The 19159-nt window shown below is 38.7% G+C and overlaps 2 protein-coding genes across 2 annotated transcripts; one reads left to right on the top strand and one right to left on the bottom strand.

The window, feature by feature from the left end:
* Nucleotides 1-5337: 5337 nt before the first annotated feature.
* Nucleotides 5338-15721, top strand: ube2b (ubiquitin-conjugating enzyme E2B (RAD6 homolog)). Its single transcript, XM_023413075.2, has 6 exons — nucleotides 5338-5498; nucleotides 9909-9989; nucleotides 10805-10830; nucleotides 12512-12601; nucleotides 13115-13203; nucleotides 13724-15721. The coding sequence occupies exons 1-6, from the start codon at nucleotides 5455-5457 to the stop codon at nucleotides 13850-13852; spliced, it is 459 nt and encodes a 152-aa protein (XP_023268843.1). The 5' UTR covers nucleotides 5338-5454; the 3' UTR covers nucleotides 13853-15721.
* Nucleotides 15722-16038: 317 nt separating this feature from the next.
* On the bottom strand, nucleotides 16039-18189 carry xtbd1 (XRN2 binding domain containing 1). The gene is made up of 3 exons (XM_023413080.2): nucleotides 17945-18189; nucleotides 16534-16639; nucleotides 16039-16449 (listed from the first exon to the last, which is right to left on the bottom strand). Exons 1-3 carry the CDS (start codon nucleotides 18154-18156, stop codon nucleotides 16441-16443), a joined length of 327 nt encoding a protein of 108 aa, XP_023268848.1. The 5' UTR covers nucleotides 18157-18189; the 3' UTR covers nucleotides 16039-16440.
* Between the last annotated feature and the right edge of the window lie 970 nt (nucleotides 18190-19159).

Here is a 19159-nt window from a genome sequence, read left to right as displayed (position 1 = left end):
GGTTTGTCAGTGGCAAATCTGAGTGTGTTGATTTACTATGTGTGTGTATATGGATGACACATGTGAATGTGCTATGTATTATATTATTAGTTTTTTTCAGTAGCTGATACTGTATGTCCTAGACAAATTTCCTTCAGGACAATATGGTTTTAATCTTTAATCTCATAATATTGCCTGGACAGACCAATTAAAGATATTGGCAATGAGAAATGTGAATGCATCATATATCAGCTCAATATCTGTCCCTTGCCCTGAGGCTGAATAGATCCACTGTGAGGCACAGTCATTAGCGTTTATGTTACTGTGTCTGGAAAGAGTCCATTTTCTCTCTTTAGCCCTCCCAGACACAAAATGTTTTATACTGGAACACTGAGATTCAGACATCCTGTGCTCCATCACCGAGAGATAACCCACATGATAACAAGGCGGTGAGTCTGCAGCCACATTAATGGCTCAATTTAGGCACCATAGTGCTTAGAGAAAAATGCTAACATCAGCATGCTAACATAGTCACAATGACAATTCCAACATGTTGATGATTTGTTTAACATGTTCAAACAAAGTAACATCCAATAGTTGTTGAGCCATTTTACTAAAGGCCAAAAATATCAATCCCACTGTGGCACTAGAGGAAAAGTCAGGTGATCACTAAAGTCACAGACCAAGACGCTCCTACAGGCCGCAGGCTTGAGTGATTCCCTGAATGCTCACCAAGTCAGCTGTGTAATTTAATTTCCACCATCACCCGTGTAGATGTAACAAGACATTGCAGCGCTAGTGAGACAATTAGCTTGTACCATCTTAAAGCTTCACTCCTCATTAGCCTGATGGCTGTTGTACACGTTGATGGCTCCAGCCCCGCCCTAACACTCAGACTGCTGTCTTCCAGCCGCCGCCAGCAGGTTTCTGCGGAGACTAATGGGTCATTAGAGTGAGACTGATGAGAGAGGTAAAAAGGCCTGAGTGACCTCTCCATTCACAGAGCATGAGGCAGAGAAAGGGAGGGAAACATGCATTATGGCTCAATAAGGTTCAACCAAATATGAATGTCGAAAAAAATAGGCTACTAATATTACTAGACTGAAGACTGCACCTGTTCAGTTGCAGGGAAGAGATAATGAAACAATTCACTGCAATAAAAAAAAAAACTAGGCCTATGTTAATGAATGCTACATTCATTTCAAATCCACGGATCATGTTAGCTAGCTGTGACAGGAGAATAACCCCCTGTGTATAAAAGAAATGTTTGAAATTTAATTCAGGAATATCAACCCAGTTTGAACCTCTATGCACACACCAATAGAGGAGCCTTAACTGTAATTACAGCAGTGATTTTACATTTTGATGTACATCTGTAATAGCCTCCATGTGGCTGACAAATGTTTCTTATTTCAAATTTAAAAGTCTCAGTTAGATCCACAAGACTCAAGGAGAATTTAAAATGATTTAACACGATTATTAATTATAAAGTATATGAAAAGGTTTCAAAGTTTCACTGAAGCAGTTCTTTGGCTAATAGAAGATATGTTACACAGTTCAGAATACATGACTATAACCTTCCTCAAAATTACATGTCATTTGGTGTATGAAATGGTATATCATGAGAGGGAGAGATAAAAAGAAATACCTCTCTCTCTCCCTCTCTCTCTGTCTGTCTCTCTCTCTCTCTCAGTATCTTAGTGATTTCTCTGCCCTCTCTATTAAAAGCACCTGATCTCAGCAGTGATACTCTCTTCCTGCCTATTTTAGCTGGATCCAGGCCTTTGTCCAGCCTCTGACAGACACTCATGAGGTCATGATTTTCTGCTTGAAGCAGCCAAGCAGAGAACTACAAAACAAGCTATAACTACTTCAAGAAGCTTCAAAATGTCGCAAAGTTGATCAAAAACCTGATGCATAACAATCAGCTTCTTAGTCCTCATCAATCTATTACCAAACAATTTCCAAACAGATAAAATCAAGTTTTTTTTACCGGTGATGAAATTCCATAAATACTTGATTCCTCCACCCACGAACCCAGATAGCAACGCATGATGTAAATGTGTTTTGCATTACAAAAAGGAACATGCTTTTCATTCCTGGCTCATGGGGGAGCCAGAAAAGACGCTAGAGCCAGGCCCTTTTGTCTATGTGTGACCTACATTCTCACAATAGTGAAATGCTAACATGGCTGTGTGTCTATTGATAGCTGCATTCTCTCTCGGGGAGCTGGTCAAGAGAATGATTAAGATAGATTAGATTGCCAGTTATATTTGCTGGAGCTTTGATTGGGATTTCACTGAAGCCCTGCAGTGAGTCTGTTGCTCTAACTCCATGTGATCTCGGTCTGTGTCAATTTCTATTATTTTTGCTTGAGGAGAAGAAACAGTGAAGTTATACAGTAATTTTACCAGATACTACGATATGATTACTGCCATTGATCCCATGTGTGCAATCCAGCATCATTCTATAAAGTTACACTCCCCTATTCTTCTGCTTTGGATATCATATTTATTTGAATGTAAATGCCAAAATCATGACAGAAACCTTTCTTTCATACCATCGATCTGCAGATTATTTTCATGATTAATTGTTTGGGCTATAAAATGTAAAAAAAAAACACAGTTTCAGTTTCATCATATTGATTGTATTGATTGTTTTGTCTGACCAACTGTCCGAAACCCAAAGATATTCAGTTTATTAACACATCAGTAAAGAAAAGCAGCAAATTCTCATTCTCCCTTTGCAAATTAATCAATTGATTATTAAATAGTTGGCGATTGTTTTTCTGACAATTAATTAAACAGCTCTACAACAGATGTAACTGCATATATTTACATAATCAGCATATGTATTACAACTTACCTCTAATAACGCCAGTAAAATCTGAGTAATCAACATGTGATTGCTGATTTATGAAGGTGAATTTAACCCCAGGCATCACTGTAAAAAAAGAAAATAACAGGAGATGAGAAGAGAAGTTGATGAGAAATGAAATATAAAATCTAGAGAGAAAAAAAAGATGAAAATGATAAAACAGGAAAGAAAACTATTATAGGAAGAAAAAAAAAAAAACAGGACAAACACAAACCCTCTAATAATGCAACAACTACAAGAATCCTACTATGCAATTTAAAACCCACAGTACAAACATAAAACAGCGTTCGCAAGACAAATAATTTTTCTTTGTTTTTCTCCCTGACTGCCGGAGTAATCACACTAACGGAGTGCTGTGTTTACAGGGGGCCTGTTGAATTAGCAGTATTATTCTAATCATAGAGAACAGTGCGAGCATGAAAGCAAGATGGTTAGTGTTATCTCGTGTTATTTGTAATTTTCATGGACCACTGCTGTGCACACACACACACACACACACACACACACACACACACACACACACACACACACACACACACAAGGCCTGTGATCACACATCAGCAAGTATGATGGAAAGAAAAGGCACAAAAACATCTGACTCCAAGAGTGCTTCGAAAGGAAGTATTCTCTTTTGTGTTTTGTACAGTGTGATGCACTGTTATATTAAATGCCACTTCTTTTTTTCTGTTCTACTCTAATGATAAAGCTGCTGGGTGTCTGTTCTGATATTGAGTCTAATGTCCTTACACATGTGTTTTCTCTCAGTGATTTCCCATGGCTTTGCTCTGAATGCACTCTGAGTCAGTAAACATCCACATCCATGTGGGATGTTCAATGCGTTCCAACAAATGTTTATGGATGCCATATTTTCACTTCCCCACAAATTTCCCTTTTTTCTGATATCAGATTATCTAAACTGACAATCTTTGAATTTTCTGCTGTGTTCTTTGACTATTTACTCTTTTAGTCAGTCACTCTTGTATAGTTTTATTTTTCTTTTGTGACGCAAGGCCTAATCACATTTTACAAGTTGCAGTATAACATAAACCAGTGACGCTGCAGTAGTTGATTTAAGTCTGTCCATATTTTCTCTCACTTGATGTTAATCACTGTAGAGACAGGACCATGCAGGCAGAGTACATTAGCTACAGATGGATTATGTAGATTAAATGTAAGCCACTTACTGCTGAGTAGATTATTAGACTGGTGCACATTAATTTTTATTTTCACTTGTCATCTGTTCAGAAGTCAAAGTGGGGTGATTGTATTAGGTGGATGACAGGCTGCATCCTCTTTAACAGACAGACTGTTCTCTACCCACATCAAGAGATGGACGACATGGCTGATGCTGTTTGCCCATCAAGATTAAAACACATTGCACAGCTGTTTTCTGCTACACCATGCTTTATTCACTTCACCAAATGTTTGCAGTTATCTTGCTTTCATTTGGGCAAGATGGCAGAAAACAAAAGGCTGAGGCGGGCAAAAAAGACAGGAGTTAGTAAAGTGAATAAAGCGTGGTGTGCTGAAGAAAAGTTGTGCAGTGTTTTCATTTTTGTACCGAAGCTTACACTGGCATGCACACGGCTGAGTGTGCTTTCTTAAAGTCAGAAAATGAATTATACTGTTGCCATGATAACAGGCAAAGTAGATCACTACGTGCCTATATACGTTATGCCTATGTATGTACAATATATATATATAAGGCTATAGATCTCTTTTTTGATATTGTGGACTAAATTCAACATCGAGTAGCCTATCACAGGAAATCTATATGTCTGTGTTTTTTTCTGAGTCCGTCTATACTGAGTATGTGCCTTGTATGTTCTGATATTTAATATTACATGATTGACAGCAGAGGAGCTCTGCAGTCAGAAAATGTGACCGGCATCACAGGTTTCCTTGGATGGTTTCCTATAACATTTTGTGTAGTGTCCTGTAATAAGCCTACGTGGACTTGTTGTGGCAGGAAGCTATTGGGAGGGGTTCAGACTCTAGCCTCTAGCACCATCTCCAACATTAATAAAATACTTAAAGTTCAAGCATGATTTTTAACTAGCAGCACAGGCCAGGGGCACATTTGTCTCAAAATTTCTCCATGGCTATAAAGAATGCAAAAGTGTAGACTTGCTCACTTTGCATGCGATATTAAAAAGAAAAATGCCCTCATACAAGTATCTCAGAAACACTTTCAATTCTTATATGATTTTGCAACAATATGGGCTGTTGTCCTCATGTTAGAATGTCACAGAATGGGTGTTTAGAGTTAAAAAATTGTATTATGACTAAACCGTTTCTAGACTTGCGGTCCTGGATAAAACAAGTTAATTGTATCCCATATCTTATATCATCAGAAATATAGTTGGCTTTCATTGGGGAAGCGTTATGATTAACATTTTTACATCAACATCGTCTCTGACATAAAAGGGGTTGTACCTCTGTTGGCCAACACTGTAAGCAACCTACGTCACCATAAATAGCTAGCTAGCCAGTTGTTTTGAGAGAAGAAGAAAAGGGCTACAAGCGGAAGAAACACCGTATTTGGTTTCGGATCGTATTCTTTTTATGGTCCTGGTTTTTTAAAACATATTTTGAATAATGTCGACCCCGGCAAGGAGACGGCTTATGAGAGATTTTAAAAGGTACCGCAAATTTTTGGCAGTAATTTGTTGTGTTTGTGTGGAGCTAGCAGCGTTAGCCGATGGAGCTGTCGGTAGCTAGCTTAGCTTAGCGTTAACTGCTGGTGTCCAAAGAATATTGTATATAAAGCTAGACTGGAGTTATTGTGACATAAACGTGTTAATTTACATGGCTTGTCTCGGCATCTGGCCTGTATAGGATTGACAAAGACACTATATGATAATTAGAGTGTTATTTGACGATATCTGAAGAAGGCAATTTGGCTTTATGCAGTGTTTCATACCCAGGGGATAACGTTAGTCTTTTTTATTTTAACTGACCAGTTTGTTTGTGTGTTTGTTTGTTTGTTTGTTTGTTAGTTTGTGGGTAGGTGCAGTTTCAGGTAGCTGAGGTTACCTGAGGTTGATGAAATTTGACTGAACAAAAGACTTGTGGACAATTCAGCAAACCCTTTGTCTTGGCGTAACTAGCCCCGATCAGATGATAAATGTGACAGGGTTTATCTTAATTACTCAGCACAGTCTGCAAATCTGTGAGTTTTAACTCTGATGCTGAAAATGCAGCAACATTCAACCAGCCAGCTAACATATTGGTCTCAGTCCCCCTTGGCAACAACGTGGCTTGCAGGTGTTGCACAACTCGGAGTGTGTGGTCCTGGTGAATCTCAATGTGAAGAATGGGCATCTCGTCTTGCTGTTTTTTACTAAGTATTAGTGTAGATGAATAGTCCATACATCATTCTAATGTAAATGGTAATATCAGACTCATGCTGTGAAGACAAGAAGAATATGTTTGGGCTTCTTGGGGAAATCACACCTGGCAAGGGGCTGCTTGTGATACCTGCTATCCCCAATCTGTTGCCTTGCTCCATATGGCACCCCGCAGTAGGTGTGTGTGTGTGTTTGTGTGTTATTCACACACCTGTCAGTGGAAAAAAGATGCTAAGCTATTCTACTAAGAACAGCAGTTGAACCAGGGGGAGATAAGGTGTCACTGTAATTCTACTCTGCTGTGCCAGTCCCCAGGTGGTAAAGTGTAACACACTGAAGACACAATGGCACATTCCTGGATCAGCCTGTGTGTCCACGCCAGGGCTGGCTGATTGAACTCAGCCCTGCGTGATATTGCCTAACCTGCCTTGGTTGATCTGTAAGTCAAATTATTTGCACAACACGTGTCTTGAAACTGAGCTGTGTCACTGATTGAACAGCAACACATTAGTGTGATGTTTTGGCTCAGTACTTTGGACCCGAAATGACACTTTGCTGCTGAAGTGCTGTTTAAATAAGCATGTTTCTTTTTACCTCTACTGTATGACCAGTTCTAAAACCATGGTCCTTTTTTGGTAAATAATATTTTCAGGTTTTATAGATAATAGTAAAGCATGACTTTCATTTATTCTCCAAATGTATTTTTAGAATCAATTTGACATTGTGAAGCCAGTAACCTTCACTTTACACTTTAGTACCATCACTTTATATTTGTTCAGCCTTATTTGGTGGGGATACAGCTTAATAATAATTTACAGTAGTTTGTGACCTAGTCTGACTTGGGTTGATAATGAGAAATTGGAGCAGCCTTATCTTACTCTGAAAGCTATTTTAGCACCATTAAAGGCTATGTGTTTCTCATTCTGTTACTCCAGTTGTTTGATCTCACTAAACTAGATCATTTTAGGCAGACCTTAGTCAGAAGTTATTATATGTACATCAGTTACTGAATTAACTACAGTATATGAAGGGTTTCCTTGACCACATTGTTTTTGTATGTTATTACAGAAATCATACTGTTGCTACTACTAACAATTATTTTCACTATGTATTAATCTGGTCACTATTTTCCCCGGTAGTTAATTGTTTGATGGTAATCTATAAGATTTTTGTGAAAAATTCAAGATTATGTCTTCAAATATCTTATTTTGTCCACCTAACAGTTCAAACCCAAAGATATTAATTTCACAAAGAAATAAAGCAGAGAGGCATACAGCTGCAAATTATTTTCTGATGAATTATACAAAACCATCACATGGTCTCCCCCTAACCCTAAAAAATGCTGCCCACTACTTCTCCTAATTTGTTGTCTGCAAGACTGGTCAGTAATCCCTAGTTTCCAAGTAAAATAAAGTAACTATCAGTCTTTCTAGGAGGGAAGTTGAGTGGAGCCTCAGTCTAACAGCAGAGAGCTCAGGCAGATTACAGTAAATGAGGTTAATTGCAGTGGGTCCGTCTGCAGCTCGGGACTTAGACATGGATCTACACTCACACACAGACACAGAAATCAGCCTACCTTGTTTTATAGCTGTAAGCTCTTATTAAATCAGCTTTTATACTAGGCTTCGTATTGCATGCCTAAATAGTCTGTGGTGATTCTGAACTTGGCCTACATGTGTTGGTGATCTGAAGCAGGACCTTTTAATGTCATACAATAATGTAGCATCAGTGCATTTAGCATGTATGAGTTTCAGTAGGGGACCTGGCAAACTAAATAGTAGTCTCCTACACACTGGCCACACATCATGTGGGCTAAATCCAACACAAACCTGTTTCATACCTGTATTCCTATTAACTGTTTACCTACCAATAGTTTGACACACCAGTGAAGGTTGACGGAAACTTAATCTAAAATGTTGCCCTGCAGCATCTGTCTGTTTTGATTTGCTGACATCTTTGTTGCTAGGCAGAGATCACCCTTCAGTTAAACAGATCTGGGCAATTTTCTTTGTGGAGCTTAAGCTAAATGATTATTTACATTAATGATGAATCCATCTCTGATTATTTTGGGGTATGTGATGAATCACTTTGGCTGTAAAATGTCAGGAATCAAAAACAAATATGTTTATAATTTGTCTATATTTTCTATTTTGTCTACTTTTAAGTAGACAGAAAACTCTCACCAACTATTTTGATAATCAGTTTGTCATTAAAGTTATTAATCACGCAAAAAGGTCAAAAGATTAGCAGCTTCAGAGTGCTCAAATGTTGCTTTTGCTTTTTTTTTTTTTTTTTTTTTTTTTTTTTCGTTTAATTCTGAAAATGTGAGGGTTTTGGACTGTTGCTCTTCCAAAGCAGGTAATTTGGACTTTACCACTTTTAAGCATCTAATGCACACATTAGTAAAACAAACACGTCTCCATTTTAACGTGATAAATGGGATAACCAAACAAGTAATCAATCATCAAAACAGTTGTTACTGGTTTTCTATCTCTCGAACAACAAAACAGTGAATCACTATGTCTTTGCATTTCCTGTTGTTGGAGTTTGACTTTCTGTAGTTGACATTTTGTTGTTTCTGTAGTTGACATCAAATTTCGGCAGAATTGGTCCGCGCTACATCCCTGAGTGAAAAGTTGAGTTGAGTTTGTGATGAAGTTACACCACTGGTCAGCTGAGTGTGACAAATTTGGCGACTTTTTGAACAAACCATGGCAGTGTTGGCTAAGAGTTGCCAACACCGCCCCTAGAGTGAGAGACACACCTCTCTCTGTGTCTGCCCTGTTCAGTGAGTGGCAGGGAGGCAGAGCAGTTACCCAAACTGTGCTGTGTGAGATACAAAATAAGAAAGATATTCTGTCGCTTCTGACGTTCTGCTTGATCATTTTACAAGTAAATATTGCTGAAATAACAGCCGTAGTCTTTAATTTATGTGTGGGGTGATTTTGTCAGACCAGTGTTGCTGCTGCTGCCAAGTTTAAAAACACATCACTTCATCTGCACCTGTTTTTTCTTGGGAAAAGGGGAGACACTGGACATTTGTCCCAAACTTTAATGAACTGGTCTTCAGTATGTTATTTATTTATTTATTTATATATATATTTATACACTGTATATATCCGCAATGGAGAGCAACAAGAAAAACATGTATTGATAGAAATGATCAAAGTGCCGCTTCTTCATCTGTGGTTTATACACATTAGTGAGAAGTAATTTCAGGTGAAGGTCAACTCATTGGTTAAAGGGCTTAGCACCACCAGGACTTTGATGCTCTTGGTACAGCAGTGCTTCAGATGAGTGTTAATGGTGTTGCGTATGTTTACTGACATGTGACAGCAGGATGAACACAGAGCACTTGATCCTGCAAGCCTGGCTGTCTACTGAAGTCATGTTGATACAGCAGTTTGTGTTTTGACTGATAATTATCCTGCAGTGAAGGTGTTAATTAAAATCCTCACACTCTCTCCCAATCCTTGTCTCTCCTTTTCCCCTCCTTCTTCTTTGTCTCTTCCTCCCCCATCATTTTTTTTCTTTGTCTTTATCTTTACTTTTTGTATTTTTTCTTTCGTTTTTATTCTTCCCACCTTGCTTCCTGCTCTCTCCTTCTTTTTGTCCCTTTCTCTGTGCCTATCTTGCTGTCTGTCTTTCCATGTCGCCCTCTGTGTTTCTCTTACCATGTTTCTTTCTCTCTGTCTTACCCAGACTTCAAGAAGATCCTCCCACAGGCGTGAGCGGAGCACCATCAGAGAACAACATCATGCTTTGGAACGCTGTTATTTTTGGGTGAGTCATGCTCTAAATCCAACTCCCTGCTGTCTCTACTGTGCCACTGTGATTATGATGCACAGGTTCCCCCACAAACCCACCCTTGGTGCATTCTCATTCTCTACGTTCTCCCACAGTTCAAAAATATTTCTGATTACAGCCCCGATTGTGGCACAGAGCAGTCTGGAAAATCAGCATGTAGAGACTCAGCAGGTGTTTGATGGAAGAACAGGCTGAGAGACACTGTTGAGGGTAGAGTTGATGAGAAAAGGAAGGAAGGAGGAATACATAAAACCAAACCAAAAGAGTGACTTTTCAGAGATTAATTTAAAGTGCATGGGAGGGAGAATGAATCATGAAAAAGCAGGAAGGGACTTGCTCTTATTAAACTCAGAAGTACTGGTGGTATGAAATTCAAAAGGGATGCAAGAGGTAATAAAACATCAAGAACACAAGAAAATTGGATCGCTGGAAGTAATTTTAAAACTCAACAACAAGAAGGTGTAACAAAAACAAACCATGGAATAACACATTGGTTTAAAATAAAAATAGACTTGTTAATAGTTCCTCACCTAATTCAAAGTCAAAGTGGAAGCTGCTAGAAATGTAAAACGTGAATTCAGCTGTTTTGATCGGCCCAGTTACACAGACTGTGAATGTGAGGAGCCGAGTAAATAAAGACTCAGGTGTCTGTATAGAGCATGCTCTTGTATAAATGGTAATGGTTATGTTTTCTACAAGCCAATGCCTTATTGGTAGCAGTGGGGATTTTTGGAATTTGGAAATAATTTTATTTCTCTCTCTCTCTCTCTCTCTCTCTCCACCGTCTGAAGGCCTGTGGGAACGCCATTTGAAGATGGTAAGTTATTCGAGATCTGGATTTGATTTAACTTTCTCCTGCACTGTTATTATCGTAGAGTTGTATTATTCAATCCAATTGTTACAGCCTTCTGGGCAGTGTGTTGTAAAAAACATGGAAGTCTGAGGGTGATCGTGGATTACACACCCAAGAAATCAACATGACTGAGGAAAAAATCACACACACTCTAAAACATCCTTGCACCTATAAATTGTTGGTTGGTAGGCATATTCGGATTGGTTTGTTTGTAGCTTTACCTTGGTTGATTAATTTGCAGTCATCTTCTGATTGGTTGATTTGTATAAACCCATCAATCAGAATAAAGTTACAAACCGACCATTCAGAATAAGGCAATAAATTGGCCTCTCAGAATGAGGCAAGAAACCAAAATGTACATAAAATATTTAAAGAAATTCCATTGATGTGTCAGACAGAAGTCAGCCCTAAGATAAATAATGGGCTGTGTTGGTGGGGGTGAGCCACATGAAATACCATCCAGGAGACCCAGTTTGAGTTGCAGCCTGCTCAGAATTATTACCTGGGTCAACCGAAATTTGTAGAGCAATAACATGATTGCATTATATAATCACAAAAGCTGATAAAGTATATGAAGGAATAATCTCATGCCCCCAAATTAAACCTTCAAGTCTGCTCTTTACCTTTTTATAATCATTGATTTATTTCATTTACGACTGAATGAGTGTTTCATGAAAAAAGTGACAGGTGAAGTGAATAACATAGATTATCTCGTTACAATGGCACCTGTCAGTGGGTGTGTATGGGCCTGCATAGCCACAGTTGGGTCAGAGTGCCCATGCTGACTCGTGTCCACTGCCAAAAGCGCCTACAATGGGAGCATGAGCATGAGAACTGGGCCACGGACCAATGGAAGAAGGTGGCATGGTCTTATGAATCACGCTTACATGGGGAAGAGATAGCACCAGGATGCACTATGGGAAGAGGGCAAGCAAGCAAGGAGGCAGTGAGATACTTGAGGCAATGTTCTGCTGGGAAACCTTGGGTCCTGCCATTCACGCCTTCATGGAAACTGTATTCCCTAATGGCAGTGGCCTCTTTCAGCAGGATAATGCACCCTGCCACACTGCAAAAATGGTTCAGCAATGGTTTGAGGATCACAACAATGAGTTCAAGATGTTGACTTGGCCAAATTCCCCAGATCTCAATCCAGTCGAGCAAATGTGGGCTGCAGGCCCCACCTCGCAACCTACGGGACTTAAAGGATCTGCTGCTAACGTGTTTGTGCCAGATTCCACAGCACACCTTCAGAGGTCTACACAATATTAGACAAGTGGTCATAATGTTATGGCTGATCGGTGTATGTACATACACCCACTTTTTCTGCGTCTCAGGCATGAGAAGTGCTGACTCAGAGTTTATAGTTTTCTCTTTGTTAATCATCTCTCCCTTATTTTTTTTCTTTTTAGCCTGCAGTCGACATCTGTACCTCAGTGAGGGATTAGTCTCTCGTTCTAGTCGGGCTGGTGATATTTTTAGTAACGTAATTGTTTCTCTCGCTTTGTCTGACCTCCTCGATCCTTCGCACCTGTATTCTCCTCAAAAATTACTTATGTGCACCCCTCAACACACTCTCTCCCTCTGTATTGTCATTCTCTCTGCCTCTCACCTTCTCCCTCCCCCTTCCCCCTCTGTGTCGCTGCAGGAACGTTTAAGCTTCTGATAGAGTTTTCAGAGGAGTACCCAAACAAGCCTCCCACGGTTCGGTTTGTGTCCAGAATGTTTCACCCAAATGGTAAGTGACACAGCTGCTCAGACATACTCATACTCATGCACATTGACTGACTTTAAACCGTGCGTTTGAAAATAGAACAAAGCGTTGCTTTATTCATAACCAATGTCTACAGTTTACATTTATTTGTGTATGACGTACAAGATGCTTGAACTTTGGATGAGGCACAGTTTGTTTCAAGGCTCAAAGTTACTCCTTTCCTCCTCATTCAAGCAGTTACCTCCCATTCATCTCCTTTCCCAGTCCATAATGACATGAATTTAGTCAGTTCCATCGGGCTGGCTTACTCCATATATAACAAAGCAAATTCATATAGAGCATTTGGAGTATACTCCTAGCTAGAGAAATTGTAACAGTCTGCTAGGTTAATGTTCACCATCTATTTGTTGATGCGTTGTACATTCAGTCTTTACTAAATGCGAAGATAATTATCTCGGTGACATTGATGCTGAGATATAACATGTGTTGTGATGTTGATCTCCGTGGTCTGAAGCTTGAACATGTTGTGTTCTCCAGTTTATGCAGATGGCAGTATATGTTTAGACATCCTCCAGAATCGCTGGAGCCCCACGTATGATGTGTCGTCCATACTCACCTCCATCCAGGTTGGTTGGTGTGACTGCCTTTAAGCGTTCTAGTTAACGTGGTCTGCCTGGCATTCATAACTGTTATTTGTTTTTAGTTTTTTTTTTTTATGTTTTACCTGCACTGCATTCACCTCAGTTAATGTCATCAATGAATGCATTGGAGTGATTGAAATACATGGGCTATTGTCTGTTATTTGTTGCATGGATGGATGTGTATGTTTTAGATGGGATCATTTTTACTGCATTTAAGTCTTATTTCAGTGGATGCTAAATTATTAAATACATTTTTATTGATAATTCCCTTTTCATGTGTAAATTCATGTGCAATCGAACCTACGTTTTCTGTTCCAAAGGGAGACATTCTACATGTGATGTAGTGTATACATAGATCTTTATCTCCTCATAAATTTGGTATATGTATATTGTTTGTATACATTACATTATATACAGGTACGTTCTCATTCAGAGAATCTTGCCTGGTATTTTAAAGCTGATAAGTTACAGTGGATATTTTCATTACATATCTTATTTTCCACAGTCGTTGCTGGATGAGCCAAACCCCAACAGTCCGGCCAACAGTCAGGCTGCACAGCTCTATCAGGAAAACAAGAGGGAGTACGAGAAGAGGGTGACGGCCATCGTGGAGCAGAGCTGGGTTGACGTCTGAGATTCTCTCGCTCTCTTCTCCTTCCTCTCCATCATCCTCTCTTCATTATCCCAGTACTTCAGTCTCTCATTTTTTACCTCATCAAGAAAAAAAAAAAAACAGCAACTATATCAGAAGAACTCAAGTGCCACCCAAAAAAAAACAAAACATCCAGAGAACAACCGAACCAGAATGGACATTATCTTGCTTGCCAATACATCTGAGGAAAACGAGGGAGGGAAATCAATCTTTTATTTGTTTCTTGTCCTTAATTTTACTTTTTTTATTGCATGATGTGAAATAAGTTATTGCTAACAGAATTTGTAATATATCTTTGTTGTTTGGTTGGATTTGGTTGGACTGTTAGTGTTTGAGTTTTACAGATTTTTTTTTTTTGTCCTTTGGAATTTTTTTTCTTTTTTTGTAACGTCCGCTGGTGTGCACAACTTGACTGTTTGGAAAGGGCAGGTTGATGACCAAATCAGCATATTTTGAAAGTCGTGGAATAACCCAGAAAATGCCTTTTTCAGAGTTGATATCATCAAAGAACAATACCTGATCTGTTCCAGCATATCTCTGTTATTTTAAGACACTGTAGGTTTGGGCTCACAGACGTCACAGGCTGCAACAGCGCCAAGTCTCCCTTGCACTGATGAATCATGACTCCGTGGCTCGCCAGCTCTGAGCTTTTATTTTAATCATTTCTTCTCCAAGGTAGCAGATGATATATGTTTGAAAGGGAGTGTTATGAGAAAGTAAATATTAACACTAGGATGGGACAGGATAAGCTCGGACTGCAGATCCCAAAGTGGAGATCAGGGTTAGTTGTTGAAAAGGCTGTGGGAATCCCAGCTGAAATAAGGAAATACTGTTTTAATTTCAATCAACATTTAATTTTCCTTAAGTCAGCTAATTGAGCCAGTCTGCCGTTCTTTGTTGAAAGCTGTCAAAATGTATGTAGAGCAAAGGAGCCCACGAGATGAGGAATTGAACAGTTCTTGTGCATATCATTGTAGTTCATTCGTGGCTAATGGAACGACCCGACACAGCAAGTACAAATCTGTAAAGGTTAAAGACAATGAGAATCAGCATGAAGTTGATAAAAATACTTAACATGCTGGGTGTACTTCTACATCATGTTCTCCTCTGTTCTTGTTGTCTATAATACGCCTGTATTAGTCATCAGAGTCCAGAATTTAAGAAAACGGAAGGTAGATGCAGGACTGTTTTCTGCTCCCTCTCATGACAGCTCATGTGATGCTTGTGCCCACACAGTTTTCTTATTTCACCTGCCACACAAAGTAATTGACTTTCGAAACGCTTTGTTGCCGGTGACGCGTGTCCGCCTGAGTGATGTCAGTTCTTTTGATCCTTCTCTTGAAATGACATAGCTGACATATAAATTAACAAGTAAGCAGAGGATAAAAGCAGTGCTGTCACATGCATATATATATATATATATATATATTTTTTTTTTTTCATTTGCTTTAAATGAGAGAAGTTGGAGGATTGACAGATCAAATTGCTGGAGAGACAACTACACTCGCTTGCAGTTCAAACCCTGCTTCAACAGTTTTCCCAAAGTTGGTTTCATGCCTGGATTTGTCTCGTTTTATTTGTATGTGATACCCAATTAAAAGACCACTTGAGTATAAATTTATGACTTAACCCTGCCCAACTCAGCTAAATAATCAATGGAAGACAGTCATCATAAAACAGATTTCCTCTTTTCTGAGACGGTAAAGGTCATATTGTGGTTAGTGACTTATTTCACCTAATAAGCAGAAGGGATATGTTATAAAAAATTTTGTGAATTAAACAAGAAAATGTATACTTATAACAATATGCTGTATAAACATAATAAAACACATTTTTCAGACTTTGAAACAAGTTTTGCTCTTGATTTTTAAAGTTTATAAAAACTGTAAAAGTAGAAGAGTAGGTGGACATCGTGTTGTGATGTACAGCTGTAGGATTATGCAGCTTCACTATTTAAAATTCTACCTCTTCTGAAACCAGAACTCTGGTTTTTGCACTGCAGCCTTTTTGTTTTGATTTACTATTTGCTTGAAATGTGTGAGATGATGACAGGAGAAAAGTAATGCCCTAAATTGTTGACGAACTCACAGAATATCTGAAACAGAATCAAATTGTGATCCATCTCTAACATCATTCTTAGGGAAAAAAAAGAAAATATGACCCCAGGAGAAAAAGAAATCACAAGTCTTTTATTCCCAAAACAGAGACATGAGGACGAGATGCAGTGTCATCTTGTATCTGAACTGATATAAAAACAGCACTAAAAACAATGAATACACTTTAAAAAATGTAAAACAGTCATGTAGAGATAAATGAGCAGTGAAGCTATCAGACTGCCAAAACGTCTTAATGTCTCTACACAATTAAAATTCTAAAAACCAAGTCTTTGCGTTTCATAAAAAAGATTTTAGATGTTACTATGTTACTCTTATCACATCCGTCATAAATAATGTAGGATGGTTAAAATGCCACAGAAATGTGGTGCCACGTGTTACAAGCACAGCCTGTGTGTACAGAACAACTGAGTCCCATCAGTTTTCATCCGATACAACCAGAGGAGACTGAGCTGGTCATCGACCCTGTGATAGAAGAGAGAAATACATGAGAATTTTTTTTCATGAGAAATTTTATATCTGTGTGTATGTGTGTGCCCACAGACGCACCTGTTGCTTCTTAATAATCTCATCTCTTGTCTTGAAGACCGGTGCGTCTTCCACCACGATGCCTTCAGCCATTTCCTTCACTTTCTCCAGGAGCTCTGTGCTGTACCTGCCAACAGTGCAAAATAACCCACAATTATTCAGCATCCTTAATTAATCTCTGTTGTCCATATTATTTCAAAGAGCTTATAGTGTCGTGAACAATGAGTTGAAAATTCAAAGTCATATTTCAAGGACATCAGACAAACATTTCCTATTTTCAACTTCTTGTTCTGTTGCTAATTCCTTTTCTTAAATGATAATGAATTCAAGATGCAGACAAATAGGACATCAAAACAGGAAATCAGCATAGAAATGTCAAAACATGTTTGACAATTTTAGAAACAGTCTCTATATGTCCACCAGAGAGCACTGACAAATGTTTTTTTCAACAGTAAATTTAAGGATCCTTAAAGTATTAAAAGGAAAATGTTTTGTATTAACTGATATGTTAGTGGATTTTTGAAACTGAAAAATACTGATATTGACCTCAAAATTCAGCCAGGCTGCTTTCATTATTTTATTATTATTAATTATATATTTATGTGTAAGTAGCCTTTTATTGTTATAGTGGGTCAAATAATGGCAAAAGTTAATGATTCTGTAAAGTGTTGGACACTTTAACCTAAAAACCCACATTCATGCCATAAAAACTCCCAAAAGAAAAAAAAAAGCTGTATTCTATTTGTCTCAGTTTCTTTAAAAATGCTTTGAAAGTTTGAAGCTTGACAACAAGACAAAATGATACAAGTTGCTGGACAAAAATTATGAGAAATGTAGCTGTTAAAATATGATAGAATATTCTCACTTAATGAACTGGTTGTGGCAACTGTTGAAGCCAAGACAACTTGCTTCATATCATGATGCCCACAAAGTATTACATTTGAAACAACGGCCAATCCTCATCATCTCTCTGATTCAGGAAGAAAAACACCCGGTGCAGCTGCAGTATGAGCAGAGCCCACAAGTTGCCAGTCGTTGTACGGACACAGGGGGCAGTAGTGAGCCCGTCAAGTGTTGAGAGCGGGAGACGAAGAAGATTTCGCACACGAAAACATTTTTCAACAAACCGCACAAAGGCAAGTTCAGTGACTTATCAGAAGTAATGTCAAACAAGAGGTTTAACTTTTAGAAGTGAAAGGTCTTAGATTATGAGGAATTACTGACAGGTTTGGTAAATATATCTAAGGTAAATTTCAACGACAGCTTTAAAGTCCAGCGCTAAGTCGCTAAGCTAGCCTGATCCTGGACTGAGGAGCTTCATCAGCTGTGGAGTGGTTTTTATATCCTACAGCTCAGGAAAAAAGTCAAAACAAAAGCCTGCCCGATAAAGGGTGCATATGTACTAAAATGTGAAACGTGTTATTTCACGCACCGACAGCCGAGGAAGACGTTGTTGGCCCAGACCATGGACAGAGAGAGCAAGTGGTCGAGCTGCTGGAAGTCGTAGTCGTTGATGTTCCTCAGGATGAACTCTCTCCTGGCCTGCCAGTGTTTTTCACTCTCCCAGTAACCTCGAAACGTTTCCACCTGGTCGGCCAGAGCTCGGTTCTGTTGAATAAAATCATCTACGTCCAGGGTAGCCATCTTGCTCTTCTCCGACAAAGTCAACGAAGGCACTTTCCTGTTTTCGAAGCGGGTCTCGGAAGTTGTTTTTCAGCGCAGCGTGTTTTCAACAGCGCCACTTGGTGGTGGAGGTGAGAGACATGAAAGACCCTCTTCACAAAGCCTGTAGCGGGACATTAGGCAATACTCCATTACAAGTACATTACAAGTCAAGCTTTCAACAGCTTATTTAAGCAAAATTAAGCTACAAAAGTATGGTTAGCAAAATGTCCTTACAGTAACAAAGGCAAAAGTCATTATGCAGAAAAAAAGACTGTTTTGATGATGTAGTGTTTTACTGTTATAATGGGTTGAGGTGAAGCAAAATGTAATGATTCTGTACACTGTTGGACACTTTCATCTGCAAAACCCCCACCCTCAAAAAAATATTTCTGAATATAGTTGCACTATAAAAAACAAATTTTCCTAATTATCTGTCAGTGCAGTAAGTCTGCTGTTTGTTAGGGTTAGGGTTGTCAATTACTTTTAAAAAAGGCTATAAAGCCACATCTGTAGCTTGAAAACAAGACGGAACACAAGAATTAGAAAAAAAAGGAAGAAAATAGGATGGAATATTCTTACTGCATCGTCAGATTTTCTCACTTTTGCTACTTAATAAATGTATTGAACTAAAAAGTATAATATTTGCATTTGGAATATAGAGGAGTAGAAATGTAAAGTAGCAGTAAATGGAAGTACTGATGTACAAGTACCTTAACATTCATCAAATTAAAGTTTAGTTTACATGCAAAAATTGGTATGCAGAAAGTGACTATCAAAGCTCACAGGTTGCTTTGGGTGTGTTTGAGAGCACAATACTTATGCACAAAAATATGATTACCATTACCACAGTTCCACTAACTGCACAATCATTAGCTGCAGATTTTGCCTTGCATTGGTTGCTCCAGTGATACCTCCCCCATACTGAAAACTACAAACACAAACAAACACACACTCTCTGATATGGAGATATGCATAGGGAAAA

This window comes from Seriola lalandi, unplaced genomic scaffold, assembly GCF_002814215.2.
Source record: "Seriola lalandi dorsalis isolate HSWRI2012SDOR001 ecotype SW California unplaced genomic scaffold, Sedor1 jcf7180002054502, whole genome shotgun sequence".
Classification (NCBI taxonomy): Eukaryota; Metazoa; Chordata; class Actinopteri; order Carangiformes; family Carangidae; genus Seriola; species Seriola lalandi.
Note: the sequence above shows the minus strand (reverse complement) of the source record. Positions and strands in the feature narration are given on the sequence as shown.